This window comes from Haliaeetus albicilla, chromosome 7 (assembly GCF_947461875.1).
Source record: "Haliaeetus albicilla chromosome 7, bHalAlb1.1, whole genome shotgun sequence".
Classification (NCBI taxonomy): domain Eukaryota; kingdom Metazoa; phylum Chordata; class Aves; order Accipitriformes; family Accipitridae; genus Haliaeetus; species Haliaeetus albicilla.
The window spans coordinates 44,849,822-44,876,707 of NC_091489.1; the positions used below are offsets into that span (position 1 = coordinate 44,849,822).

General features: G+C 39.2%; 1 protein-coding gene across 5 annotated transcripts in view; it reads left to right on the plus strand.

The window, feature by feature from the left end:
• ZBTB44 (zinc finger and BTB domain containing 44) overlaps positions 1-19,733 on the plus strand; it is a 41,940-nt gene extending 22,207 nt beyond the window's left edge. For 2 of the 5 annotated variants that reach the window (XM_069788172.1, XM_069788171.1), the window contains 4 exons: positions 2,750-2,834; positions 8,503-8,666; positions 11,021-11,321; positions 13,460-19,733. In XM_069788172.1, the coding sequence (XP_069644273.1) occupies positions 2,750-2,834; positions 8,503-8,666; positions 11,021-11,321; positions 13,460-13,742 (833 nt within the window). In that variant the 3' untranslated portion in view covers positions 13,743-19,733. The remainder of the gene's footprint in view (positions 1-2,749; positions 2,835-8,502; positions 8,667-11,020; positions 11,322-13,459) is intronic. The other 3 variants (XM_069788173.1, XM_069788174.1, XM_069788175.1) reach the window with 3 other exon arrangements.
• Positions 19,734-26,886: the final 7,153 nt, after the last annotated feature.

Below are 26,886 nucleotides of genomic sequence, written 5' to 3' on the forward strand. Positions count from 1 at the left end.
TTCTTGCTTTTGCCAGTTTCCTGAAATGATTTCTGTTGACAAGCAACTTTGCACCTCTGTCTTCAAAAGGTATCTGTTTTGAAGGCACATGACGTTTGGGGAACATTTTCCATTTTCTATTTCCTATTCTAGGTTTTGTACCACTGAGGTCATGTACCTCACCATTTGTACAGCATGGGGCAGAGGATCTTAGGCTTTAGTGATTATAATATTTAAACTTAAATGTCTGTTACTGAGGATGTTAGTACAGCATGTTCTTCCTTAGAACAGCTACAGAGAGAAGAAAAATGTGCTAGGCCAAAGTCTTCAAAGTACAAATCTGTTCTTTGTCTTTGAATATGTTTGAATTAATATTTAGTGGTCTTGGCATAACATTGTTAACTATCCTCAGAAGAGTTTTTATTCACATTTTGCTATAAAGAGAAACAGTGCTCTTGCTTTTTAGCACAGTTCACATGTACCTAATATAAGGCACGCCTTGTAGCTAGAAAGCACTTTTTACCTCCCAAAGATGTATTTCCTTATGCAGTAATATAAGAACAGTAAATGGAGGCAGCAAGAAAAGTTAAAGTACAGCTTTCTCTTCCCTGAACATATTTTCTTCGTATAATGGCATATATTTATCTCAGTGTTTTATAGCACATTTATAAAAGCATTCCTGCCTCCTTTCTGATATTGCAAAAAGCTCTTACTCTTTGGGCAATTTCAAGAATTGTTCATTTGCAATTTATTATATTTGGAAGCACTTTATAATACGGAGGGAGACGTGAAGCGGGGCCTTGATAAATAAGTCATTATGGTTACAACAATAGCTATGTCTGAGAAGATATGTTCATAACTCATTAACACTGTTTCCATTTGAGAGGTGAAGGCATAAAATTAAACCTATGAGCAATTGGGCTTATTTTTCAGTAGGCTTTCAGTTAAGTATTTCATGAGAAAGAAGGATAAATCAAAGCGAGATTAACTTTTGTACCTTTATAGATTGCATAGTTGCTGAATTGCCCAAACACAGTTTGTCAGCTCGTAACAAAATTAAAAATTTTGATTCTGCTAGTGTTATTTTGAAACTGCTAGAGATGCAAGTTTTCTCCTATCACTGACCCTGTAACATGAGGTCACGTTAAGGCAATAATCTTTCACTTCAGCAAGGTTTTGTAGAACACACTGTCCTTTATAGGGAGAGCCTTTTTTGGAGACAGTACCCTCATTGTTTTGCCAAAATATGCATGTTTTCTGTTTTACTTTCCATGTCTTTGTTCCCTCTCTTTGGTTTTCCATTTTGTCTGACACTTGTCATTGTAGACCTAATGATACTTGATTTTCCTAGTGAGCTTTAGAGAAGGGTTCCCAGATTCAGATTGCTCATGTACCACTCTCTTAGAAAGCAGAATTATTTTTACTATAGCAGCAAGAGCAGATCCTAGCACTGTCCTAAGCTTCACTCGTTCTCAAGATGTAGGTGTAGAGAGAGAAGTCTCCTTTGCCCATCTGTTCTCATCTTACATGGATTCAGTGGTAGAGACCCAAAGGCTGTTCAGAAAAGTTCAAGCAGTGCTTAGTATTCAGTCTCAACAGAGGGAAAAGGAAGCAAGACGGAATTACCACTTACAAGTGACTTTCGTGCTACTAATCATACATACGTCATGATTTGGGAGCCCCTGTTTTGGAGAGGAATGACAGCAATTCTGATCCTTTGGAAATTTGGCTGAGTTCAGTCATTCATTTTTATCATCTTGCATTGCACCCATAGACATCATCAGAGGAAAAGGAGGAATGTGAGGTGATCCGGTCTGCTCTCTGCACTCAGCTTAGAGGGAGCAAAACATGGTTTATCTAAATGGTCACACACAACCAAACAAGAGGATTTTTTTTTATCAAGGGGTATCGTTGGCCGGGGGCGGGTACCAGTTCTTAGAATTGTTTTAGTACTGTACTGCCAACTTCCCTCCCTGTTAAGGTGACATCAGGCCAAAATAACCTTGCTTAATATGCCTAAACAAGGGTTGAACGCCAAACTCCAAGCAATGATGAGGGAGGCCCATCTGAGCAACAGTCACATCAGGTGAATTAAATCATAGTTTTGTTTTAGTGCTGCATTTACTTTAGATCCTGTTTCCAAAACCCACTTGAGCTACATTTGCTTGAACATTCGTGCACTGAACAAAGCTCTGGAATGGTTTTTTGTATACATTTCTGTTACAAACAGTTGTTTGGTCTCTTTTGTGTTGCATTTCTAATTTCTCAGAGGGCTCTTCCTCTCTCAGAATCGTATCAATAAATGAAGGCATTATCAACATATATATATATATATGGAAGATTTGGAACACAAAAGCAATGCAGTATAGCAGGATTGAATTCTATTGCTCAAGAAGTCTTGAAAATTGGTTAAATAGTCCCTTTAGTGAACGTAACATTTCTGCTTTACAGTGTTAGTACTGGATGTGTTTTGAAAACTCTGGCTGTATTTAACATAGATTCTTTCCATTTTCTAGGTATGCCACATATTTGCCCTTTATTGAGTTGTCCATTTAATAGATAATCTGGGCACAGGAGAAGTTGATCTGGAACACATTGCTTCTGGGTTTTCTAAATGATTTTCCCAAGACAATTCTAGTATCTTATCACCTAGGAAGCAATGTCTCTCAGAGATTTGGGAAAGCAAGCTTTATGTGTATTTACCTGCCCCCCCCCCCCGCTTCTTGTTGAACACTTATTTGCATTAAATTGCCCTTTTTTCTTTGCCTAGGCTCAATAGATGAGGGGGTTACGGAGGGATTACCCACACTCCAAAGTACCTCTGGCACTAACGCTCACGCAGATGATGATGATCGGTATGTACCAATGTAGTGTGCAAACTGTTCTGCAGCAAGTGCTGTGCTGTAATTAACCTACCCAGCCTTAATCCCAGAATGTTTAGTTGTTCATACATCTAATTCTCTGTGTTGATCAAAGTACAATCAGTGCCTGAAGGTTCAGATGCTTTAGAAGAATGTAGGTGATGAAAGTCAGAATTTGCTTACTTGTTGCTTTTCATTTCCTGTCTATTTTCAGGGAACACTGGTGAAGAAAGATATTGATGTTTTTGCTGTTTCTTCATCGCTGCTCTTTATTAATAAATTAAAAAAAAAAAATTACTGTGAAACAGGTGTGGTAGTTGCATGCATGCTAAAGCTGACGTAAAGCCACAAAAGCAACAAAATGAAAACAAGTACCTAGTCTTCGCTTCACCAGACATTGCTATTGCCATAAACCACAGAACAGGCAGAGCAGCCTTAAATCTTTTCTCCCAAACTTTCTGCAGGTAGCTTCTTACCAAGATGCTGTGTGTCACTTACTGTAAATATTTAGCAGTCTTTTGCTGTGCTGAGATGAGTGATTTATTAAGGGAATCCCTTATAAGGGAAGGCTGGGAGAGAAGGCCAAACTAAAATGGGTCTGTTTCATCGAAGATGTATCATAGTTCTGTCAGAGCAAAGTGATGTACCTGCAAGTGGCATACAAGGGTACACACAACTGGTTTGACTCTTATTTCTTTGCTTTTGTGGTATGTGTCAAGTATGGCGTATAGCTAGCTATTCCCTTTCTGAGCAAAATTTTTTAAGTATTGACAAGGCAGCTTTTCCATAGTATTTTGTCAGACAAGTGGGTCTGAGGAAGAAGTGTGAACCTTTGGGAGTTGTTCCAGAAACTGTCAAGTGAAACTCCCTATAGAGATAGCTATCAAGAGCTGCATCTTCATAGCTCAAAATCTTTCCTGCCATTTCCATCTAAAACCTGTCCCATTGTAGGATTAAACCTGAAGGGAAAATAACTGCCTAGATAAGATTTTTTTATATGACATAGAAGATTTTAGCTAACTGCTAACAAACCTCAGTATAAAAATAATACCCAGCACTTAGGGTTTGAACTGATAGTAGGAGCACATGTTGCATTAGAACTAATCCGGGTTTGTAAAGCTATAATTCTAAAGTCAAGTGGCATATATATTTTCAGCAGTGGATTATTTCAGAAATTTCCTATTAAATTGCAAAGCTTCAGCACAAACTGCGTAGAAGATTCAAAATATATAAAATCCTTTGAACACACTGAAAATTCCCACTAAAAGATCTCTTCCATGCAGAGAAGGGAAGAATATTTGCCTTAGTTTATGCCCAAGTTTGAAAATTATTAGTCTCAGAGTAACAGAAGCATCAGCAAAATGAACCAGAATTTGCACATTGTTTATATAACAATAAAGGAACCAAAAGTTGCGGGAATTTATGAGAATTTTAGACTCCAGAACTAAAATTTTCTATCAAGTGATTTATTTTATAAATTCAAATGAAAGTGCCAAGACTGTACTTATTCCATGAATCAGTTAAATGTGTAAAATGGTGCTCTAAGAAGTTTTCTTTCACATGACTGTGTGTATATGCCTGTCAGGATAGGACAGTGCATTCTGATATGCTGTGACAGCCCTTCAAACACTGGACCTTTAAATTCCCATTTCAAGCACAGGATGGGCACATCAGCAAATAAATATGACCTGTCATTCAGTGTGCAGCAATTTGGGCACACAGTTGTGGGTGCATAAGAATTCTGAGTAAAATAAAACATGTATCTCTAGCTGAATCAAATGAAAACATGATCAATAAATCATATGGATGGAGAAAATTTCCCTCACTTTCTCGTTTTTTTTGTTGTTTGGGGTTTTTTTAATGCACTGTTAGTTTAAGTCCAGGTTGTACATTGCTTTATTTGTAGAGATTCTCAAAATGTCCAAATCAGTTGTGAGTGGACAATACAAATTTATATTGACAAGTGTATTTTTTGGTAAGTATATATTATATAGAATCATAGAATTGTAGAATGGTTCGGGTTGGAAGGGACCTTAAAGATCATGTAGTCCAACCCTCCTGCCATGGGCAGGGACACCTTCCACTAGACCAGGTTGCTCAAAGCCTCATCCAACCTGGCCTTGAACACTTCCAGGGATGAGGCATCCACAGCCTCTCTGGGCAACCTGTCCCAGTGCCTCACCACCCTCACAGTAAAGAATTTCTTCCTTACGTCTAATCTAAATCTACACTCTTTCAGTTTAAAACCATTATTTCTATTCATAGAACATAAAATGTAAAAATGTTCCTATTCATAAAACAAAGCAAAAGACTGGTCCATCTAAAGGTCTTTCAATATTACATCCTTACCACTGTGGAAACAATCATAAATATTTCAAAATTTAAGATGTCTTATCTCTTGAGTTTCTGTGTTAAATAATTAACATCATTGATTAGTCCTCCTCCATAATCAGTGTTTCATGAACAGCAGGTCACATGTAGTTGTTGTCAGCTTAATAGACACACAGGAAACTGTTAAGTATTAAAACTACTGTTTCACAGTGAAGTCTGATATATTCTTTCTCTGATATTCTGCATTTGAATTGTAATACACTTTTCTAACATGGATCTGTAATTCAGCCTTGGCTGGTTTAACAGTTAGTCTCTGTCAGTTCGTGGCTGCATTTAAAAAGGAGTTGCAAAAGCTCAATTATAAAAGATCTCTCTGATCCAATATAATAAGAACCTCCACTTTTCTAAAATAATTGTTATTGACAAGTAGAGAATATTTCTAGGCTCACTGAGCATTTTGGCGTTCACATTTGTTAGAGGTTAGTTCTACATAGTTAAATATGTATATAATCTTTTGGTGAAAAGAAGAAAAAAATTGCGAGTAGAATGTTTTAGCATTACAGTGAAAACATTTTAAACCTATCTCTTTATCTAGCTGTTACAGAAATTCTCTGAGATGTTAGACAAATCTCAACTGTTAAACGCCACATTTATCACAAACTGGAAGTCATGAAAATTTGAGTATATATGGGGAAAAAGCAGCAGTGGAGAGAAAATATGATTGTGTTTCAAATGTAATTTCTTCATTGGGCTAAGGTCCGCAGTTATGTCACCAATAGGCATTTCAGCCTGCTTGCAGTGTAAGGATGGAAAAAGACATGCCGGTCACTGGTAGCTGGAGAGCCTCGTGATTCCTGTTTTATCTGCTTGAACCAGCCTTTCTCATCATGAAGCTTTTATGTAGGAAAAAACCAAACTTTATTTTAAATTTCTTCTAGGGAGATTGTCCCCATAGCACTTTTCCTTTCTGTTTCAGTTGCAGAGAAGCTGGCACCAGTACAGGCTTTGAGGATGAGCTAGCCTGAGAAAGCTGGAAACAAAAGGAGAGTTGTGGCTCCTAATTTCTGCCCTAGTTCGAGTGTCTCCCTAGAAAGCTCTAGGAGCACAATGCACTTGTGCCTCTTCACGATCCCCTAATGCAGGAATGAGGGAGGAGGGACCTAAGAAACATGTTACCAGAAGATGAAGTTCTCTATAAAGCAAGTTAAACGTTGTCACAAAAAACCATGTAATTCTTATTTGAGCACACCACATGTGTATATTTATATGTACATCTAAGAGCAGGAGTTCTTGCTGCCCAGCCAGTCATCCCTTTATCACCCCTGCATTGCAGCTGTCACTTCTGATGGCACATAGCTGTGAAAATTTTAATTGTGAATTCTCCAGTCAGCTGAGTGTAAGGAAACCTTTTCTGAAGGGATTTGCCCCTTAGCCAGACTGCGTGACGTTTGTCAAATACCAGATGAGGGGCAAGTGGTCCATCCTGGGCCCAAATCAGTTTGGCTATTTGATTATTAGGCTATTATGGCAGCTGGACTTCTATGCCTTATGCTTTTTTTGCAATGTTGTTGGTGGGTTTTGGTTTTGGGTTTTTTGGTTGGGTTTTTTTGATAGCAGACCTGTCCATTAGTCTGCGTTGATGGAGTTTTCATTGGTAAAGTGGAAAGCATATAGTCATACCAACTCCAGAGACAAAACTGGTGTTTCCACGTCTGAGTAGAGTAAAATCTGTTCTTTATCTAGTGATCTACTCACAAAGAGGAACAGGAGTGCCAGAGTTTGTCAGAAATGTGATTAGACGAATCAGAACCTATGTTTAAAAATACCCTCATTTACTGCAAGTGCATTTGGTGACCCATCCAGAAATCCTTATGGGTTTTACAGACTGATTGATACTAAACTCCTGCAGGAAAGACTTTTATCTTGTGTATATCGAGAGATACCTGGTGCTGTCTCTCTCCAGATAAATCTTGCAACTGGAACTTTTGCCACCAATACCCATCATTGTACTCAGAATTCAGATACACATGGTTGTACTGACATCCATTTCCAGAGTGGATAAAGACAGTTAAGGTATTGAATTTAAAGAGATGGTCCTTGTCCTGCTGTGCTGATCTGCTCTGTGGATTTTTGTATGATGTGTAGGAAGATGTATTTGTGCAAAGTACACATTTCATTCCTGTGAACGTTAGAAGCCCACTAATTCAGCCTAACCTTGAAACCAACAGTCTGGGCTCGAAATGGAAGCAGAACAGCAAAAGGATTTGTTCAGTTAGGGAGACTTTCTGCTCCTGTGTGCAACAGGAGACATCATTGTACTTTTTTCTCAATACGTTTCAGACATTACAGTTTAGTAAAACTAAAATTGCATTGTTCTGGCCATGGAGTATTCAGGGTCAGAGCAGTTCCCTGCTGCCAGTGACATCTGATCTTCCATCAGGCTGTGAGCAAGCTGAAATGTCTATTTCAACAAAAAAACATAGATCTTAATGCTCAGGAAAGGGAAACCCCAGGTAAGTACAAACTCCTATTGTTACTATGTTTGTACCAGCAGATCTGTTTTCGTTTCACTGTGCCCTTTAGCAAAGCAAGTTCCTTGCCAGAGGACTGGGATTATAACACTGTAGTTCCCTTAAACGGTTTGCAGCTAGAGGCTATGTAGGAGCAATTAGTCAGTTTTAAATAAATTACTTTGAAAGTTAAATTGTTCCTTTATTATAGTCTGTGTGCTGTTTTTTAAATACAGTGCTTGAGCTAGTCTCATAGAGCCGATTGAATCAGACAAGGAGCAAGTATTGATTAATTAGATTAATATTTTAAACTTAGAAATATGTAATTGTAGATACTAATGTTTGTTCATTGAACTTGGATTGAAATGAAAATTAATCGGCTTTAATTTCGTTTGTAAATATCACTGAAGCTGCAAAATACTCCTTTGCTTTCCAATTTGCTCGGTTCTTTAATTTCTTCCTCGGGGACTGTTTGCTGATTGTAAATCATCGATATGCTTGAGAAAATGCCCATGCCTGGAAAATAAAGTTCAGTTTGCAGCTGGTGCTTAGACCTGTTGCTCAAAGAAACAAGTCAGAGGTTATTCTCTGGTTTTGTTCAGATGTGCAAAGTCAGTGACTATAAGACTTCAGATGCAGATCAGACGCATTGCTATAGAGGCAGAGATTTCCAGCATAAATACAGATTTCAACAGACATGTGAAACGCCAGTCTTTTTCTTCTTCTCATACAAATGTGTTCAAGGTTCAGATTTCCATGGACAAGGCTTCTTACTTTTTTCCTCTAGCTTGCTTGTAAATCAGTGAATTTTTTCTTTGTAGTTTGGAGAACGTTCAGTATCCCTACCAACTCTACATTGCTCCTTCTACCAGCAGCACAGAGAGACCCAGCCCAAATGGTCCAGACAGACCTTTTCAGTGTCCAACCTGCGGGGTCCGGTTCACTCGCATTCAGAACTTAAAACAACACATGCTTATCCACTCAGGTAAGAAACATTACTGTTTCCAAGAATTACTCATTTATAGACTCACAGAGGTTTGCTCACTGTGCAGCAAATACAATAATGCAATTCTTTTTTAATCACCTGCCAAGTGCTTGAGGATTTATTTCAGAAAGATTGGGTAGAGGTATGTCTCATTGAATGCTTGTTTTGATACATCAAATCTGACTGATATCTCTACTCATGGATGATTAGCATTTGTGTGGACCGAAAAAAAATCTGATTGCCTGAAACTCATCAGAATAAGTCATTTTCATGATAAAGATTTGAGATGAAATAAAGTATACTTGGCTTTTTTATTATACTAAAGAAGTGATGTAGATTGAAATTCTTCCTCTTACATGTTGTAATTGTCTGCTGTGTTTTAGAGGAGACTTGCAGCCATAAGAAAATATTAACTGTCTTAAGTTCTTGCATTGAAGAATGTTATATGCCTTTGGATCTCAGAATTTTTGGAGGCATTGCAGGACAACTGAATTGGTTTGACAATCAATTTAGCTGCTACAGATAGTACGGGTAGCAAAAGGTTTGTGTGAATGTCTCCTCTGAGTCTTGATCCCCAAATTGTTGCATTCGTTTTGATTTCTAACCTAAGTATGAACTCCTAATGTCTTTGCTGTCGGTGTTTTTCAAGACTCATCAGCATTATCTGGCAATAGCATTGACATTTTAGTGAATCAAGGCAATATTAAAGGGTTATTGCACTTGAGCACTAAGCCTCATAATTTAGCATCTCCTGGTTTGAGCTTGACTCTTACCTGCACACAGATGCTGTACCATTTTTGGGCAGAGCAACCACAATTGTCAAGGTGTCATTTTTTCACTGTCAGCAATTATTTGTCAAATCCCTTCAAGCAAAATGACCATACTATGTCTAGGGCAGCAGTAATAGTATGTGTTTAATACTTAAAAAAGCAAACTTTGTGGGCATATCGGGTGCGAAATTATCCCAAGCCGGTTGCTAAAGTCTTAATTGGCAGCAGACAGACAAGCTCTTCAGCAAAGCATCTCTGGCTGACCTGTCAACTGGCAACCCCTGGGCAAAGTTGGGCGAAATTTGAATAGCTGTTTCAGAGTAATTAGCATGCAAAAGAAACTCAAAACTTGTAAATGTTGGAAGTGTTTTCACATAAGCAAAATGGCTGAAGAGATTTTCCTCAAACTGTCAGAGGAAATAGGTGCCCTTGGACAGTACGAACGCATGAGAAGTTTTAGCTCCACAAGACAATATTCTAGTATATTAACTTGTTTTCAGATGCTTAACGAGGAGTTTCAGTGTAACCTTAACTACAGCTTTCTCTGTATAAAAGCCCCAATTAAAAGTTCAGCTCCTGCTTTGAACATAAGGAAAGCAGAGGGAAAGACTGGTGGAATTAACAGCCTGGACTGATGCACATTCAGCCTTTTGAAAAAAAACTTTTTTATTCCTTGACAGCCCTATTATGAATAGAGCTCCATATTCCAGATTCTTGGCCTCATGTTTGGATTTCCGCACTTTCTGAAGTTCAGACTTTTTATTGAATCTTAACTTTTTGGTGATTCGGTCTCCTATGTTGCAATAGTTCTGTTTGGGTGTGATTACATACTCCGAGCCACTGCAACATGTTGCAGAGCTCATATGTTTTAGGGTTTTATTAGTGCCTGTAATAAATGAAAAATTAACTAGTAATAGAATTTCTAAATTAATACAAGAAAAAAATGAGAGGAATGAACCTAAACTGTCTTAGAGAGCTGTCTGTCATGCAAAGTTGCTGAAGATTCTTGTGTAGAAAGGTTCCCACGCAATATAAAGGCTGCTACTTCACCCTTTTATCACCATTCCTGCTGCATTACAGGGGCATCCTTGTGCACACAGTCCCCCTGCCAGAACACTTCTCTGAGGCCAAAGGCAGCCAGAAAAAGACATTGCAATTAAGGTTAGTCTGATAATTGCATTGTTGGGAACCAGTCTGGCACAAGAATCTCCTGAGATCAAAGGAGTTCAAAGATGGTTTGAGATGACTGCTGCGTCGGATACTTTTTGGCTGTAGCTCAGGATCTTAACCATTGTATAGTTCATGGAGGCTTATGTTCATTTTAAACTGTGGGGAAGAAGATGTGTAAGCGTTGTGGACAGGTTACATTGTTATGAAATTTATTGGCAGTTGGTTCTGAGGAAGTGTAGCTCTGTTCTAATTGTTTCTGCCATTTTACAGTTAACCAGAGAATTTCTTCCTAAAACAGAGCTTCGCTGTGACTGGCCACAGCTGCTGTCCTTTTGCTGTTAGAAATCAGGAAGGATTTTGGCAGTGACCTCTCATTACAAAAGGTGAACGTTTTTTTTGCTCTCTCTTCCGCAGGCATTAAACCATTTCAGTGTGACCGCTGTGGGAAAAAGTTCACCCGAGCTTACTCGCTAAAGATGCATCGCCTGAAGCACGAAGGTAAACGCTGTTTCCGGTGCCAGATATGTAGTGCCACTTTCACTTCCTTCGGGGAATATAAACACCACATGCGGGTTTCCCGGCATATTATCCGCAAGCCTCGGATTTACGAGTGCAAAACATGTGGCGCCATGTTCACCAACTCTGGAAATTTAATCGTTCACCTGAGGAGCTTGAACCATGAAGCGTCAGAGCTAGCAAACTACTTCCAGAGCAGGTGAGGTGCACAGCAAAAACCTAACAGGGAAACTTGCTTTTTTTTTTTTTTTTTCCTCCTTTTTGCTTTTTTTTTTTTTTTTTTCCTAAATCATCTTTTCCTGCTTTCAGGGCAGCCTGCTGTGCCTCTCATCAGGTTGCCAGCTAATTCCAGTCAAATTCATTCTTGCGCCACTCTCTGTTATATCTGATCTGTCTTACAGCATATAAGCTATATAGGAGAGTACTGAAGAATCGAGTGATATGCAGAAGCTGCTGCTGGGCTACTCTAATTTCTCTTTTCAGTAGTATCTATGGACAGGCTAATGGTGTTAAGCCATAGCATTCTGTAGAGCATATTATCTGTGGAGTTCTGTAAATGATTTGCTATTCAAAATCTCATACATAGCCTGTTCGCTTACATAGGGAATAGACTTATTACTTCATTTTAAGTACTTGCTTGATGGTGGATATTGTGGAAAGATTGCATGATTCCATACCTTCTCTTTTTTCATTTTCTAGGTAACATGTTACTAAATGAGTAGACTAATAGGGTTTGAAATAGTAAGGGCTAGCTGGGCATTTCTTGTTTATCAGGGCACAGAAGACTTGGCGTATCTCACAAATGCACTTCACTAAAGACTATTTAAAGGGTTCTGAGGCATCAGACTAGCACTGTATTCTCATGTTGAAATAAATGTTTGTAACTGTTGGAATTTGAGATAGAAAAATACGAAAGTGGATGAGGAAAATTGGAGAAAGATAGATCTCTCAGCTCTTAAATCTATAGAAAGAGAGTGCAGCTTGGTGTGTGTAAGTCATCTGACTTCAGCAATGCAAAAGAAATGTGTTGTAAATATTACAGCATCTACAATACCATCCCTCGTGATATCTAGACATTATGCTTTTTCCCCTACCAAACATTTCAGTATTTTGTTCTATTTGGTTATCTCAGAAGTGATGTAGGATGAAAAAATTGCAAAACAAACCAGGAAAGCCAGTGACTGTTTTTCCAACAAAATATTGTTTATAATACAAGTACTTCATATCTGTGGGTTTACGCAGTTCTTGTTCTTAGCACTTGTGCCAAAACTAGAGCGAAAACTCTAAGGGATGATGCCATGATTGTGGTAAGCACTTTATTGTTGTTGTCAAATTCAAGTCAGATTAAAGTATGTGATTTTAGTTGTCTATAGGCCTTCCTTTAGTTTGAATTTGCAAACACTAGCATAGTTGATTGTGAATTTGGATTTGAAGCAGTGAATGCTGCTGTCATTTAAGAGGAGGACTGCGTTTAAATGATTATTACAAGGAGGAACCAAAGCATGCAAACGTGCATATATGTAAGATAGAGACATATATATATATATACTTGCCTCAAGTACAAACTTACGTGTCTGGTGCTGAAAATTTGCAAAGAAATTTTATTTTCGTTATGTGCTCATGCTCTGAAAATACTACTGGAGAGTTTGGTAGATTTTCTTTGGGTATGCTCAGCCATCAGTTGGTAAGAGTAAGTTACAGAACTGTTGTCCGGAGAGAACTGAGGGAAAGAAATGCAATTCCATTCTTTTCACAGTAGTGTGACACATGTCAACATCACAAAACACCGCTGTAGTTGGCAGCCTCCGTATGCTTTCAGCAGAACCCTTGCTTTCTGGCCTCATGCTTCTGTTTACAGCCTGTCCACTCTGAGAGGAGTGCTGCTGCTGTTTCTTGGGTGGACCTTACCTCAGTGGTGGAAAAGGCCCACATCTTTGCCAGTGCTGAACTCGTTTTTGTTTCTGTTTTTAAAGGTTGAGTGCTCCCTTTTTTCAATGAGGTTTTCAGTGCCATATGATGTTCCAGACATTAACTTTCATTCTCATCAAGGTGATACAATCTAAATAATAAGAAGTTGCTGTGTAGGAAATATGGATGCAAAACAAAGCGAAATAGATGCCTTTGAATAAATTCTCTGTGTATTTAAATGAGAACCAGGTTATAGTGCTTAGTGAAGTATGTCGCCGTGATGATCTTAGAGCACTGTGAAATGAATATCGTTGTTCTCTGTGCAATGCAGTGTGTAGCTTGTGTGATGTATCTGATACAAAGTAGATGATATCGCTAATGTTTGTGTGAGAAATGACATTTCTCTTCTGTCCTTTGCCCCTCTTCTAGTGACTTCCTAGTACCGGACTACTTAAACCAGGAACAAGAAGAGACCCTCGGGCAGTATGAGCTAGGGGAGCATGGCTTTGAAAGCAACTCTTCTGTCCAAATGCCTGTCATTTCACAGGTGTCGTCAACTCAGAATTGTGAAAGCACTTTCCCCTTGGGGTCTCTGGGTGGGTTGGCAGAGAAGGAAGAAGATGTGCCAGAGCAGCCAAAGACTAACGCCACTGCTGAGGCAGCCGCAGGTGACCCTCCGAAACCGGAGCTGTCATCTATTACTATTGAATAATTCATGGTTTGGTTTCATTTTTGTTCTTTGGAAAGTGCCTGTGTTTGGTCCTGTACATTTTAATTTAATTTTTTTAAACAAAAGTGGGGAGATTTTCCCTTTTTACTTTGTAAGCTACGCTTTAAACAGAAAACTGCAACAGACGTTACATTATTTTTCATGACTGAATGATCACTTCTGTGAAAATATTTAAGACTGAATGCACAAAAAGATCTTGTCAGAACATCATGGAAGCTGTGATACACTTCTAAAGAAGAACAACTGATTCAGATCACTTTAACTATTTCTTCTTCCACAGTTAGAGCAGCTCATTAAGTTTCTCTTGCTTCTGCAGACCCTCTGGTTAAGGGAAAGAAATCAGAGGAATCCTTTTTAAAATGGCAAACAAAAGGATGCATTGGAAATCATTATTGAACAGTTTTGACTAGTTTTGAGTGGATGCTTTAATCTTCTGCATAAAAAAATGACACTTCCTATCTCTGTGCCTGCTGTTTTTCAAAGCGCTTACTGTAACCCTTTTCTTGGAAATGGTAAGCATTTTTGAAACTAACAGTCACACGCTTTTTAAAAACACATTGTCCCTTTTCATCTCAGATGAATCAGTTTTGACAAACCAAGTGATGTCATGCCAGGTATTCCTACTTCTTATATTCCAGTACTTTTAGAAACTGCTTGATCAAATAGCCTGTCCAGATTTGCCCATCTAAGGTTAGGCGTGGAAATACTACGGTCAGGAAAAGCTTAATGTTGCATAATGAATTGAGGATGACAGAAAAGTATATATCCGTGCAAGCCTGACAAATATCTCATGACTGTATCTTTCTGTAGAAGGGGAACCACGTATGAAAAGAAGGTTTTCCCAAACTGAAATTCTTAAATCATGACCAGATTGTTTGCAGTTCTGGTCACTTCCCCCTATCATATATACTGTATTTTTACTAATGTCCAAAAGCTAGCTAGAGGGAGTTTACAGATGGGAAAAAAATGAGCTCTTTTGTGCATTATTGCACATTTTTTTGTTTATACATATGCATGTATAGTTTCTGAGATTTTTATTAGTCTGTTTTGGACAAAACAAGCAATTTATTCTCTGTAGAGGCCAACTTTCTAACCCAACAGGGGGTTGTTTACAAAAAGCCTATATAGCAATGATGAATTGTTCCTGTTTCAAAACATTTTAAATCCTTGCCAACTCAGTTTATTAAAGGCCATTACTCCAGCTACATACACAGCTCAAGTAAGCAATAAATTGAAAGATTTGCAATTTCATTTTTCCATATTTAGAAAAAGCTGCAAATTTAAGGTGTGGGATTTTCAGAGCAGTGAGTCTTGTTATGCCGAGGCTTTTTGGGCTATAGTACTGCTTTGAAACCTAAATTAGGAAATATATTAGGAGGTTTGTGATTTTTCTTATTGCTTCTGAAGTTAACTCAGTGTTTGATGCCAGATGCCTGTCACCTACAGATGACATGCTGAGCGAGTAGGTATTACTTGATCTTAGTATTCCAAAGGCATGATATACTCCCTTAGTTTTGAATCTTGGTTTTTTTTAAATTGTTGTTCTCTGTCCAGATTTGTTTTATGCAAACATGAGGAGGAAATGAAACCAATGGAGAAAGGTTGCTCTTGAAGAAACAGAAGACACAAAAGTCGTATTATATTGCAAGATCAATTTGTATTCAGTTAGCTTAGGCAGCTCTCATACTCTCTAGGTCTGAGTTGTTTCTACTAATAGCCAACTTTTGTAAGGAAAAAAGTTTATTGCCCTTTGGAAAGAGCTTAAAGGGTTTCAGTGACTTTTAACAGTTTTTCTCTGCTGTGTTTTAGGTAAAAAACACACATTTTAGTTAAATAGAGTGAAAACAGTTGGGATTTAAGTCCTTTCCAAGTTACTAGAATGAAGTTTCTCCACCAGATCCAAAGGGTGTTTTAGAAACATGCTGCAAAGAAGTTCTCTGCTACAATTGAGTCTTGTATGTCTACCTTTGTAAGTCTTCTTAAAAGGGCTTGAAGGACAAATTCTTTTTTTGGGATGCTGTGCTGTGAATTAGTCCAGTGTCTGTTGATGGGCTGAATTTAAAGACCAGTTCTCTTCCACTTCTGATTTCTATAACTGAGAAGGCAGTGAGACAAGACAATGCCTTTTGCTGAGTTTTATCCTGAATTATAGCGCTATGACACTGAACTCAAATACAGAATGTTCTTTTTTTTCTGATAAGTGTTACTCCACTTTGCAGGTATATGAGAATCCTTTGTGATTCATGTAGTAAAAGGTACTTCACACAGAAACACATTTCCAGACTGTACAGATGTAATAATCACAGGTGATGGACATAATCTTCTGTTAGAATCTGATAATTTTCACCCATTGGATATTTTGCTAAACAGTTTATTGGTGAGGTGATGTGCAAATACAGAATAGACATATCTGGATATTGGATTTTCAAGACTTAAAATTTTATGTCAGAAGGCAAACTGCTTTCTGAATACCAAAGAGAAGGGGGGGGGGGGGGGGGGAAGTTAAAAAGACTTTGTAGCTCTAATCTGTTCTTCCTTGAAAAGGAATGAGTATCATTAACTGTTAACACCTTGGTACAAGGCAAGTCATGGGTTTCATTGTTCATTGCACTGTGTTACACATTATCTTTTCAATGCTGTAATCTCTGTGTAACATCTTAATTTAGTTCTCACTTTTCAATCTGATTCAACTGCAGGAACAATAGAGTTCTTAGAGGATTTTATTTGTTTGTTTGTTTGTTTTAGGGTTGGATTTACTTGTTAATTTTCCTGTTTATAATTGTTTCTTGTTAATATCTCTTTTCTCCATAGAAGTGAACACAGATTAAATACAAATATCGTTTTATTTCTCCTCCCTAACTTGTTGGAAGTGTTCAGTTCTTTGAAATGCTGGTGGTCTTCACAGGAGAGGTGTAAAAACATAGGACTTCTTAAAACAATCTCTGTTGCTAATATGCTTAGATTCCAAATTGAGTGAGATAGATACCTAACTAAGCTAGACAAAACTTGCCTTAAGCTACACTTGGGATTAAACCTAAAGCATAAATTTCTTTCAATACATTATCAGAGGGGGTTTTGAACTCTGGACTGCATTTTCTTTTTTTCTCTTTTTTTTTCTACCGCCCCCCCCCCCCCCCCAAAAAAAAAAAAAACAACCACAACAAAAACCAAACCCATTATTTGGTATGCATTTATATTTCTGCTTGACAAGGATCACAGAATAGTTGAGATTGGAAGGGACTCTGGAGGTGATCCCCGTACTCAAAGCGGAGTCAGTGAGAACTGGTTGCTCAGTCCAGTTGGGTTTTGAATATCTGCAAAGATGGAGAGTCCCAAACTTCTCTGGGAAACCTGTTCCAGTGTTTGACCACCCTCACCATAGAGAAGGTTTTAGTATGTTTAGATGGGTTTTCTTGTATTTCAGTTTGTGCCCACTGAGAAAGGTCTGGCTCTATCTTCTTTGCCCCCTACTATCCAGTAGTTTTACCCATGGATAAGAGCCCACTGAGCCTTCTCCAGATGAAACAGTCCAATCGCTCTCAGCCTGTATGGCAGATGCTCTAGTCCCCTCATCATCTTTGTGGCCCAATTTCTTCCAAGTAATTACACATACGACCCATTGCAGCAGTTTCTTTGTCGATGAGTAGTCTCCAAATTCATTCACAGAGTGATTTATGTCTTGCTTTTGCATATCCTTCTCCCATGTGGCACCAATCTTTGCACTCAGTGGAAAATCCTTTCCTCACCCATTTATTTTGCAAGCAGAGTGCCTTCACTACCACAGAACTAGCAAGGTTCTGCCGTATGCCAGGGACCCGGATTCTCAGAGTCTGTGCAGGGTCTTTACTCCTTGCATATTGTGTAAGCAGTACGTCTGATGGGAACAATGGGAAAGGAAGGGATAGGGTTTTTTCCTGATTTAACGTGGTTTTTTGGGAGAGGGGAAAAAATTCAGAAGCTTTCTATTTCCCCACAGAGTGGAAGAAAAAGAAGTGATGTTTTAGCCGTGCGGGAGATTTGGCCAAGTTGTAAGGGTTTGTTTTGTTTTTTTGATGCAGACACGTAGCACAACTCCCCTGGACATCCATGGGGATGCCTACACATTTAGCAAATTAAGCTCCCCGTCAGAACTGCTTGACACTGTTCTTACACAACATTAAAAAAAGATGTGTGTTCCTGATGATTTGTCTGTCTTACTACAGTTTGAGTTTAGTTGTCAGGCTCGCAGATACTATGGTCAAGTCTCTCATACTGAGAGATTAGTAGACTAGGTTATTGAAAATGGTTCTGGGTTCACATGTATCTTGAGTCTAAAAGGTGTGAATTTAAACTTTTTTAAAAAGTAATAGCTGCCAATGCAGTAAAATATATTTTATAAGACTATGATCCCTATACGTCCCTTACGGGATAAAATTTTATTGTTTTTAAGCTATGGTTCAAAGTTTTGATATGAGGGCTTCAGTCGCTTCTTGGTTGCTGGCTTTCCCCTCCAGCCCCAGGATGTAAGAGCACTGAGACTATTGCCGGTCTCTCTCTGAGACGAACCATGAAGCATTTTATATGCAAATAGAACGGGAGCTTTGTGCACCCTGCAGGGATGGAGAAAATGCAGATGTAGGAGCACCTGTTGCTCCTACATCCATTGCAACTTCCACACCATCAGAATATGGAAAATAGCTAATTTTCATTCAGATTGATTAAGTTCAAGTTTTGCTTACAAGGTGAAACCCAGTTTTGGAGGGTTCTCATCTCCAATTATAGACATAATAAATTCCATAGCATCTTGATGACAGATAAGAGGGTTCAAGGCCAGACGGTGCCTCAGCCACATCAGAGGTCCCTAGTAAATAGTCGGTTCAAAGTATTTGAGGAAATGTACCATAAAAAACAAATGTGAATTTTTTTAATGCAACAGTACTTACTGCTCTGGGTTTTTGTTAACTCAATGTGTGCTATCACAGTAATTCAGTGTCCCACAGGTCTCAACTACGAATCTGGTTGCACTGAAAAAAAAAAGCTGAATCAGTTTCTGGTGCTGCCAGCCTGTGTGGCAACTGTACCTACAGTCTTCCTGAGGGTTGCTGAAGTCCCCAGAGGAGTGATTTTGTTTAACCATACATTTAGCTGATGCATGCTTTTGATATTCTGACTTATAGCCCTGGCTACACAAAGTTCTTGGACAGCTTCTTTGCCCTGTTCCTGCAGTGCCTTCACTCTAGGTGCTGCCCTATGGTGAAACCCCGAAGAGGGAAAAGAGTAAGCTGGAGGAAAAAATGTGAATTAAATTATTGTTGGGCTTCTTTGTGCATTTTAGTAACAGTGAAACCCCCTTAACTGTGCCAGTCTCCGGTCACCAGCCGTATATCCAGTTGTCATCTCATCCACAGTACAGCTTCTCTTGTTGATGCTGGCCACAGCTAGATTACTTGGCATGTTTATTGACTTAACAGAATTGTTTTTTGGTTTTGGTTTTGTTTTTTAATGTATACGATGTTTAAATACACTTCACATTTTATATAATACTATCTGGCTATTAGTATTTTTCAGGAACCATAGTTCTTGGTGGCTATATATATTTTTGTGACTTTTTTTGTAAACTAAGTGCCGTTTCAACGTTACAATCATTTTTAGAGTTATTGTAATCAATGTGAATATCATGTTTTTTCAAATCTGTTCTGAGCCTGTAGTGTTTGCTTTGTGATCATATGTGTAATGTATATATTCTGTATAGTTACATTGTACTGAAATACTAGCTTGTTTGATATAAGAAAAGTATGTATTGGGTACCTTTTTGCTAGCCTGGTTGTTTAATCTTTAAAAAAAAAATGTTCTAAAATACAAAAAAAAAAAAAATCTTCAAACTGGTCCCATTATAGGTCAAAATTAAGGGGGGAGAAAAACTAGTTTTGAGTGTCTTTGGATAGAAACATGAAGCTAAGATTTTTCATTAAAATATTAATGTTTTATGGAGTATATCTTTGCTTTGTGTCGTTATTTAACTATACCAGAGTTTGTCTTATAGTACAAAAGACTAGCTTTGACCTCGTGTAAGAAGGTGCAACTCTGTTGCTAAAGCTACATTGTCTTATAACTTTTGCTTATAATTAGCCTCAAAATAGTTGACTGTGAGGACAAGTCACTGATGCTGAAGCTGTCATTGAGAGGAAGGTAGTTTAAAACAAAATAAGCATTAATAAATGATTGGAGAAGTTAAATGAGTAAAGAGTATTAAGAATAAAGTACACATTTCTGTTTAGTTTTCCATTGTGTATTACATTTCCTTTTGTTAATGTTCTCTTTTAGGCTGTATTCTGCAAAAGTGGTGGGGCCATCTTTTGAACGGGGTTTTATTGATGGAAAGCCAGCCAAGATTGAGCCTAATCAAATTAGTCAAAGCAGAAGATCTTTAAAAAGGACAGTAGACAGAGTCATCGTGATCGCAGCTGTGCGCTTCAAAATTGTCATGAAACAGCCTAGAGTCATGGGACTTAAAATACACCTCTGCTGTTTCTGGCAACCCTTGCAATTAAATTAATTTGCCTCCTACAGACCCACCTGTCTGACCAAGCTGGAATGCTGGCTGGATCAACTCATAGCTAGGGCACAGGTAGGAAAATGGAAGTTTTGTAACTGTTTGGTTGAAATCATTATAACTCTACCCAGTAGCCTATATGAATAACAAGCAGGCTGGCGTGATGAATACACTAGCAGTCCAGTTGTGTTCGGCATCTGACATGGGAGTAAAAACAAAAATGGAAGAGCATTCCATGGTGCAGAGTAAGCAGCCACAGTGAACCTTGGATTGGGGTTGGGGGGGGAGTTAAGAGTTTCTAAATTCTGAGTTCTCATTTTCCTGAGCACCTTGTGTAGGGACAGAAGTATTTTATCAAAAGCATAATTGGAAGAGGGAAGATACGTGGTGAAGGCTTTAGAGAGAATGAAGTTTGAGATGTAAAGGCTTTGACTCTGTTGGTCTTCCGTAAAAGCAGGAATTTTGCTGCTTTGAAGACAGACTGACCCAGTTAGGAGTATGCAGTGATGCTTAGCAGACCATTACAAATCTAAAGCCTGTATGACTGTATATGAACTTATACTATCATAAAGCTAAGGCAAGACTGCTAAAATGCATACCTTTGATGGATATCGAGGTTCAGACTTGTGACTTGAGTGGATTTTTTCCAAAGCACAACCATATGTTTTAAGTTCAGTATGAAACATCTTTTAGACATCCTTAACGAAGCAAGTGTACACTATTGAAGTTTTTCTGTGGCTTCCTTATAGCGTTTAAGCATTTTATTCCTGACAGTAATGAAGTACTATTTCTTTTGCACAGAGGAGAGCAGCCGAGATGAGATTGAACTCGTAGCTACTGAGAATGTAGTAGAGCAGGGAACAGGGTTCTCCCAGGGCTTACTGCACCATTCCTACATATGTGATATCCTGGTGAAAATGAAGCTGCTAAGAGAAACCTGGCTTGGATTATGTATAAAGTGCTTTTCACAAGCTGCTTGTGCGTGCTGCATCTCCAGAGTACCGAGCGTAACTGTCATCACCATTCTTAGACCAGAGATTGCTGTGAGACCATGAGCAAGCAGAGCAGGGGTGTGTGCATGTTAGAGCCTCGGTTACAGCTCAGAGACGTGGTTTTCAGTTATTCTGATTTTGGGGATCTGTTAAAGCTTTTTTCAGAGGAGACATGCGCTTTTGGATAGCAGATTATACACTTGCTGATAGTAGCCCTGGTTTTCTTCGTTGCCTTTCACAGATCCTTTAGAAATAGGCCACAGACACCCAGAGTGAAAACCGGGTATTTGAAAACCACTCTCAACACTTGAGTTAATTGCCTTTGATCATGAGTTGCCTTTGTCTCAGTCACAAGGTCTCCCGGTGAAGATTAGAGAGCAACTCATGGGGCATCTATTTCTGTATCTCACTTGAACCTTTACCTCTAATTGTTGAAACTTGAACTCTTCTATCCAAATTTTGAAGTTAATGACCTCAATGTAAGAGAGGTGCTTTGCTCAACTGTATGTTCTTTTGGGTGACTGTGCCACTATCACCGACTCTTAGACATCCCCCCTGTTTCTAATATAACTGATTGGATTTATGTGGGGGTATCTTTGAGAATACATCCACTGCATCTGGCTAAACTGCATTCCCAGCCTTCCATATGCCTGCATCAAGCTAGATGCTCAGGCCCTGTGTTTTGTAATACTCACATCATTTAGAAGGTAGCAGTTTTTTCTCACAAAGTACTGCTTGTTCTCCTGTACATGCAGGCATGTGCACACACACAATCTGTATGTGCTCATTCAGAAGGAATTTTGAACAACGACCATACAAAAACATCGATTGACCAACTTTTTCCCTGCTGCTTCCCTACAGAAAGAGCTGGTATTACTGTCTTTTTCTTGGTTAATTCTCATCAGATGAAACAGGTTACTAGCTTAAACCTCCAGCGAGAACCTTGCTTCACTCTTCTGTTAGCCCTTACAAGCTTGAGTTTGGAGTGAAAGGGAGAGGCATGGTTTCCTGCAATCCTGTGCTCATCTCTAAACAAGCTTCTCCTCCACAGGGAGGCAGGACTTACGGTCAAGATATTAATTGGAAGGAAGCAGATATATTTTGTGGTCTTGAGAGGGGTTTTTTTGGAGCGGGGGCATGTTGGTGGTACTTCATTATATTTTTCTCTTTAGGTTTTTCTACGCATGGACTCTGACATTTTCCAGACTATTTCCAAGGAAAAACAATGTCAGCTACAAACAGATTTCTGTGAAGTATGAAGGAACATCGAATAAGTATGGACAGTATTCATTTACACCAAACCAAAATACAGTCCTTAATTATTTGTTGGCTTAAAGCATTTATGTCTGCAGTGCAGGCAAACTACCAAAAAAACTGCAGTGCTTTCAAACTACCTTGGGCCTAAGATAGCTTTGAGTATGTCCCTGACATTCATGCCTCTAGAAAGACAGAAAACTAATGGTAAAATGGATCATCTGAATTCTTTGGAGGCAGGGGAGAAGTCTCCTAGGTGAGTAGACCTCTGAGTCAAAGGGGAATAACCAGAAGTGTTGGGAGAGGAGCAGGGAAACCATGAGTGTTTGTGGGCTGGTAGAGGAGGCGAGTCTCAATTCCAGGATCATTTTTGTGTGTGTAAGTGAAGAAGACATTTTGACACACACAGAAGGAGAAATGATCCCTCAGGGTTTGATACTACATCACTGAAGGGTAAGAGTCCACGGGCTTCAGAAGAGCAAAGTAAATTACAATCCCAGTCCACGTAAGCATTTAAATAGTCTGCCTTTCCAGAAATGTGTTTAAATCACTCCTTAAGAGCTTACCCATTTTGTGAACTTTACTTTTGCCAGTTGCTTCTCTGACTCAGCACAATGTATTTTATAGCCTGTGTATTAATGGGGTGCACAGAACTGGTTTTGGAGAGTTATGTGCATAAACAGACCCTTGCACTGCGTAAAACAAAACTGGGTAGAAAAGACACCAAAGCATAGGACTAATAGGCAACAGAGCTCAGAAAACCAAAACGTCTCTCCAGGGTAGGACTTCATCTTCCCACAGTTTAAACAAGAAAAATAACAAAAACCCTAACAAAACCTTTTATATAACTTCAGTGTTGCAGTGATCAGTTTCAGGGTTGACGTGACACCAATTATAAACAACAGTTATGCAACTGCCTCGTTGATTGAATTGAAATTAATACAGAGAAAGAAAGAGCCAAGCAAAAAGAAATGGCTTTGGGTTGGCTTGTTTTAAGTAAATTAAAAAATGCTCAGGTCAGCCTCTTTTTCAAAAGTGAGCCCGAGCCCAATCCCAGGGTGAAAAATCTCCTTGAAGAACAGACAAAGTGAATTGCTCTTAAAAATTCTATTTGTGTTAGAGGCAGAATTTTATCTTCTAAGGCTTACAGCTCCTTTTTTTTTTTTTAATCTGACAGTGAGGTAGTTCAATATTTTCATTTTGTTCAAGTTCCTTTTACTTTAAAACTCTTTTTTAAAAACTGTATGTTTTTAAATGTTAAAAGCATATTGTATCATTGGATTTTGTGATTCCGGTGTCAACGATTCACACCATCTGAGGAGAAGGCCCACATACGTGTGTGTGCATACACATTATTTCCTCCGCTCACCATCTGGCAGGCGTTCAGATGTTTTCGAGTGGAACTGAAGGCAACGTGGCTGCTGCGTATTGCACGGGCAGTGTCTGGCATCTCGGAGAGGAATGCTTCCTTAGAGCGAATACCATTTGGTAGCGCTTGAATTCATGTAAAGAAAACTCAGGGAAATTCTTAGTTTAGCTGGCGGTACTGGCAGAGCCTGACTCCTGCCTGTATTGTACAGGTGTTGTGCCCAGCTCATTTTCAGTGATTTGTCTGATAGAGGCAGGATGCAATTACTGTTCAGTACCATTAATGGTTTTGCGCGGACATGAGCTAACCTCCTGGAATTAATTTGCCATTGTGAGGTAGGTGTATAAAACAATGCCAGGGTGGATCTCTCATCAAAGAAATACTGTAGCTTTTCTGTTTCTCCAGAATTTCTCCTGTTGATTCAGGGAGTAATGCATCCAGGAAGAGATGGGCAACATGAATTAAAGCCGTTGTTTCTTTGCTGCTCCTCACCTTTTCCACCCAGAGTGGTAGGAAGCAGAGGAGCCTTGAGCTTGTTGCTTCCAGTGGGGGAGAAGGAAGCCGATTTTGGAGGCTCCTACGCAAGATGGGTTTGCTACACATCCCACTGACATGTGTGCTAGTGTGAGTCATCCAGGGAATTCACTACCCTGTATGCCACAGGTTCAGTGAGCAAAGTGCCAAAGAAAACCTGCAGAATATAGCACGCTCACTATTCGTACATGCGTGCTCAGCTGTGATGACCTTTTGTGCTGGATTCCCTGCCAGGCTAGCCACAAGCAGGCATTGGACAAGTGGCTTCATCACCGGTAGCCTTGTTGTTGAGGAAAAAAAGCTGATCTCAAAGCTATCTACCTTAGCTGTTGAGTTTCCAAAGGCCACTGGCTTACACTTGTCTTTCCTGGGCCAGTAATTCCGTGTTGCATATTACCCTTGGCGTGCTGTTAGGTGACATGAAGAGTGCGGTCTGTGCAGCCATCTTGTTGTCCTTGCTTGCCTTTCATCCTTTCTTCCTTCCGTCTGTTGCTGTGGATTCTGAGAGGGCAAGGAAAAAGTGAAAGCTTGCATGGCTTCTGACATCTCTCCAAGCCAGAAATAAAGCACTGGGAGGTTAAATTTTATGTTTTGCTTAGCCTTCCCCTCTGAAGACATGAAAAGAATTATAGGAGCTTGATCTATAGTGTGGCTAGGCAGCTGTGATGGGTGCTTTATTAAAGTCTATAGCAATCAAGCTAACACAAACCAGAACCTTTCCCTGTAGCTTTATGTAACCCTTTAAAAAGTGATGGATGTTTTGCAGCAGGAGTGGGGGGAAATCGGTAGGTTAGGTCAAACTGCACAACACGATAACCAGAACAATTAATAGCACTTAATGTGAAATAGCAAGCTCTTGGCTCCTTGAATATTATATAGTTTATAATCCAGGACTGATTGCCTTTAAAGTACGGCTCTCATTAAAAGAGTGGCTATAGAGCCCTCAGTACAATAAAGCTGTTCCATGGAGATGATCCTTTTCTCTGTCTGTGATGTCTTAAGTAGTTTTTTTGCTACTGGTTTTGCCCCTCTTTGAGCACTATAGGAGCAATGCAGCTTTGGGGGAGGGAACTGGATTCCTTTCTTTCGAGAACTGGCAGCTGAACTGTTAGCTGAACTCTGGTGGCAACGGTGCCTTTTCCCCATCAGTTGCCATTTGTGCAAATTCACTGAATCAGCTACAGAGCTGTAACTGGGCACGATCTGTTTTTGTCTTTATTGCCAGTGATGATGCCAGAAAGCCTGCAGCTTGAATTCCCATCTCAAAGTGGGTTTGCAGGACCCGTGTTCTGAAAAAGCCTTTCTTTTGTTTGCTGTCCAACACAGAGACTCTGAGCTGGATGCTGGGAGAGACAAAGAATCTAACAGCACAGAATGCAACTTGCTTGACATACCAGGGCACGTTTTCCTCTCCTTCAGCACCTTGGCTATTTTGATCCCTGAATTAACCTGAGACATTCCATTTTCTAAGTACCTGCTAGTAGACCAGGCAGCTACTTAACCTGTCTTCTTTCCTAAAGCCAGAGAAGGAGGAATCAAACCCCAGCAGGAAGAGGGAATAATCAAACCTCAGCAGGAGGAGTTAAAAAGGCAATTCCTGCTGAACAAATGTCACTCTTGTCAGGATATAAAAAACCAGCCTCCTGGATCTCCTTGCCATCTCAATCTATGCAGAGGCTATAGGCGTAAGTCTACACCCCATCTCCTCATGTGGTAACTTAGTGTTTTATGCAGTGCTGTGTGCTGTTATCGCTCTCTCTTACACAGGGTGCAGCCACATCATTTCAGGGTTTCCTGTGTTGTGAGATTGGCACAGAAATGTTCTAGTGCACTCGGAGACTGAGGTCCTCGTGCCCATAATATTTTTTATACAACTGCATAAAATTAATTACTTTTTTTTTTTTTAATCAGGGTTGTCAAGCACATCCTCTTTTCTCATTAAAGCTAACTTTATTCTTAAACTCCTGAAGGGAGACAAGGGGAATGAATAAGTGGAGTTTTGGTTTTCTAGAAGTGTCTTGGAAAGAAAATTACTGGCTTATTGTAATTATCCCCAAAGCAAGAATATAAAACCCACAAAATTGGAAACTAATTTTCACTGCAACTTTTTAATTTAGAAAGTAACTTTCATTCTGAGTTGGTGGCTCATTTTGAAAAGACAGACTTTTTTTTTTTTTGACAAAATACCTCTATGTTTTTGAAATTGCCTCCTGAAAACATCTCAGATTTTTTTTTTCCATGGTATACCTTGCTATTAAAGGTTTTCTTCCTGACTTGGAAGACAAGGTAATTTCAGATGATTACCATTTTTCACAAAGTAGATGCAGTTCCCTGCAAGACTCTGGCTTAGTCTTTTGGCAGACTCAGGAAGCCAGCACTCCCTTACTTGCATTCAAGTCATGTTTGGTAGTTTGGCTTTGGGGCAGAAGGGGTTTTGTCATGGCT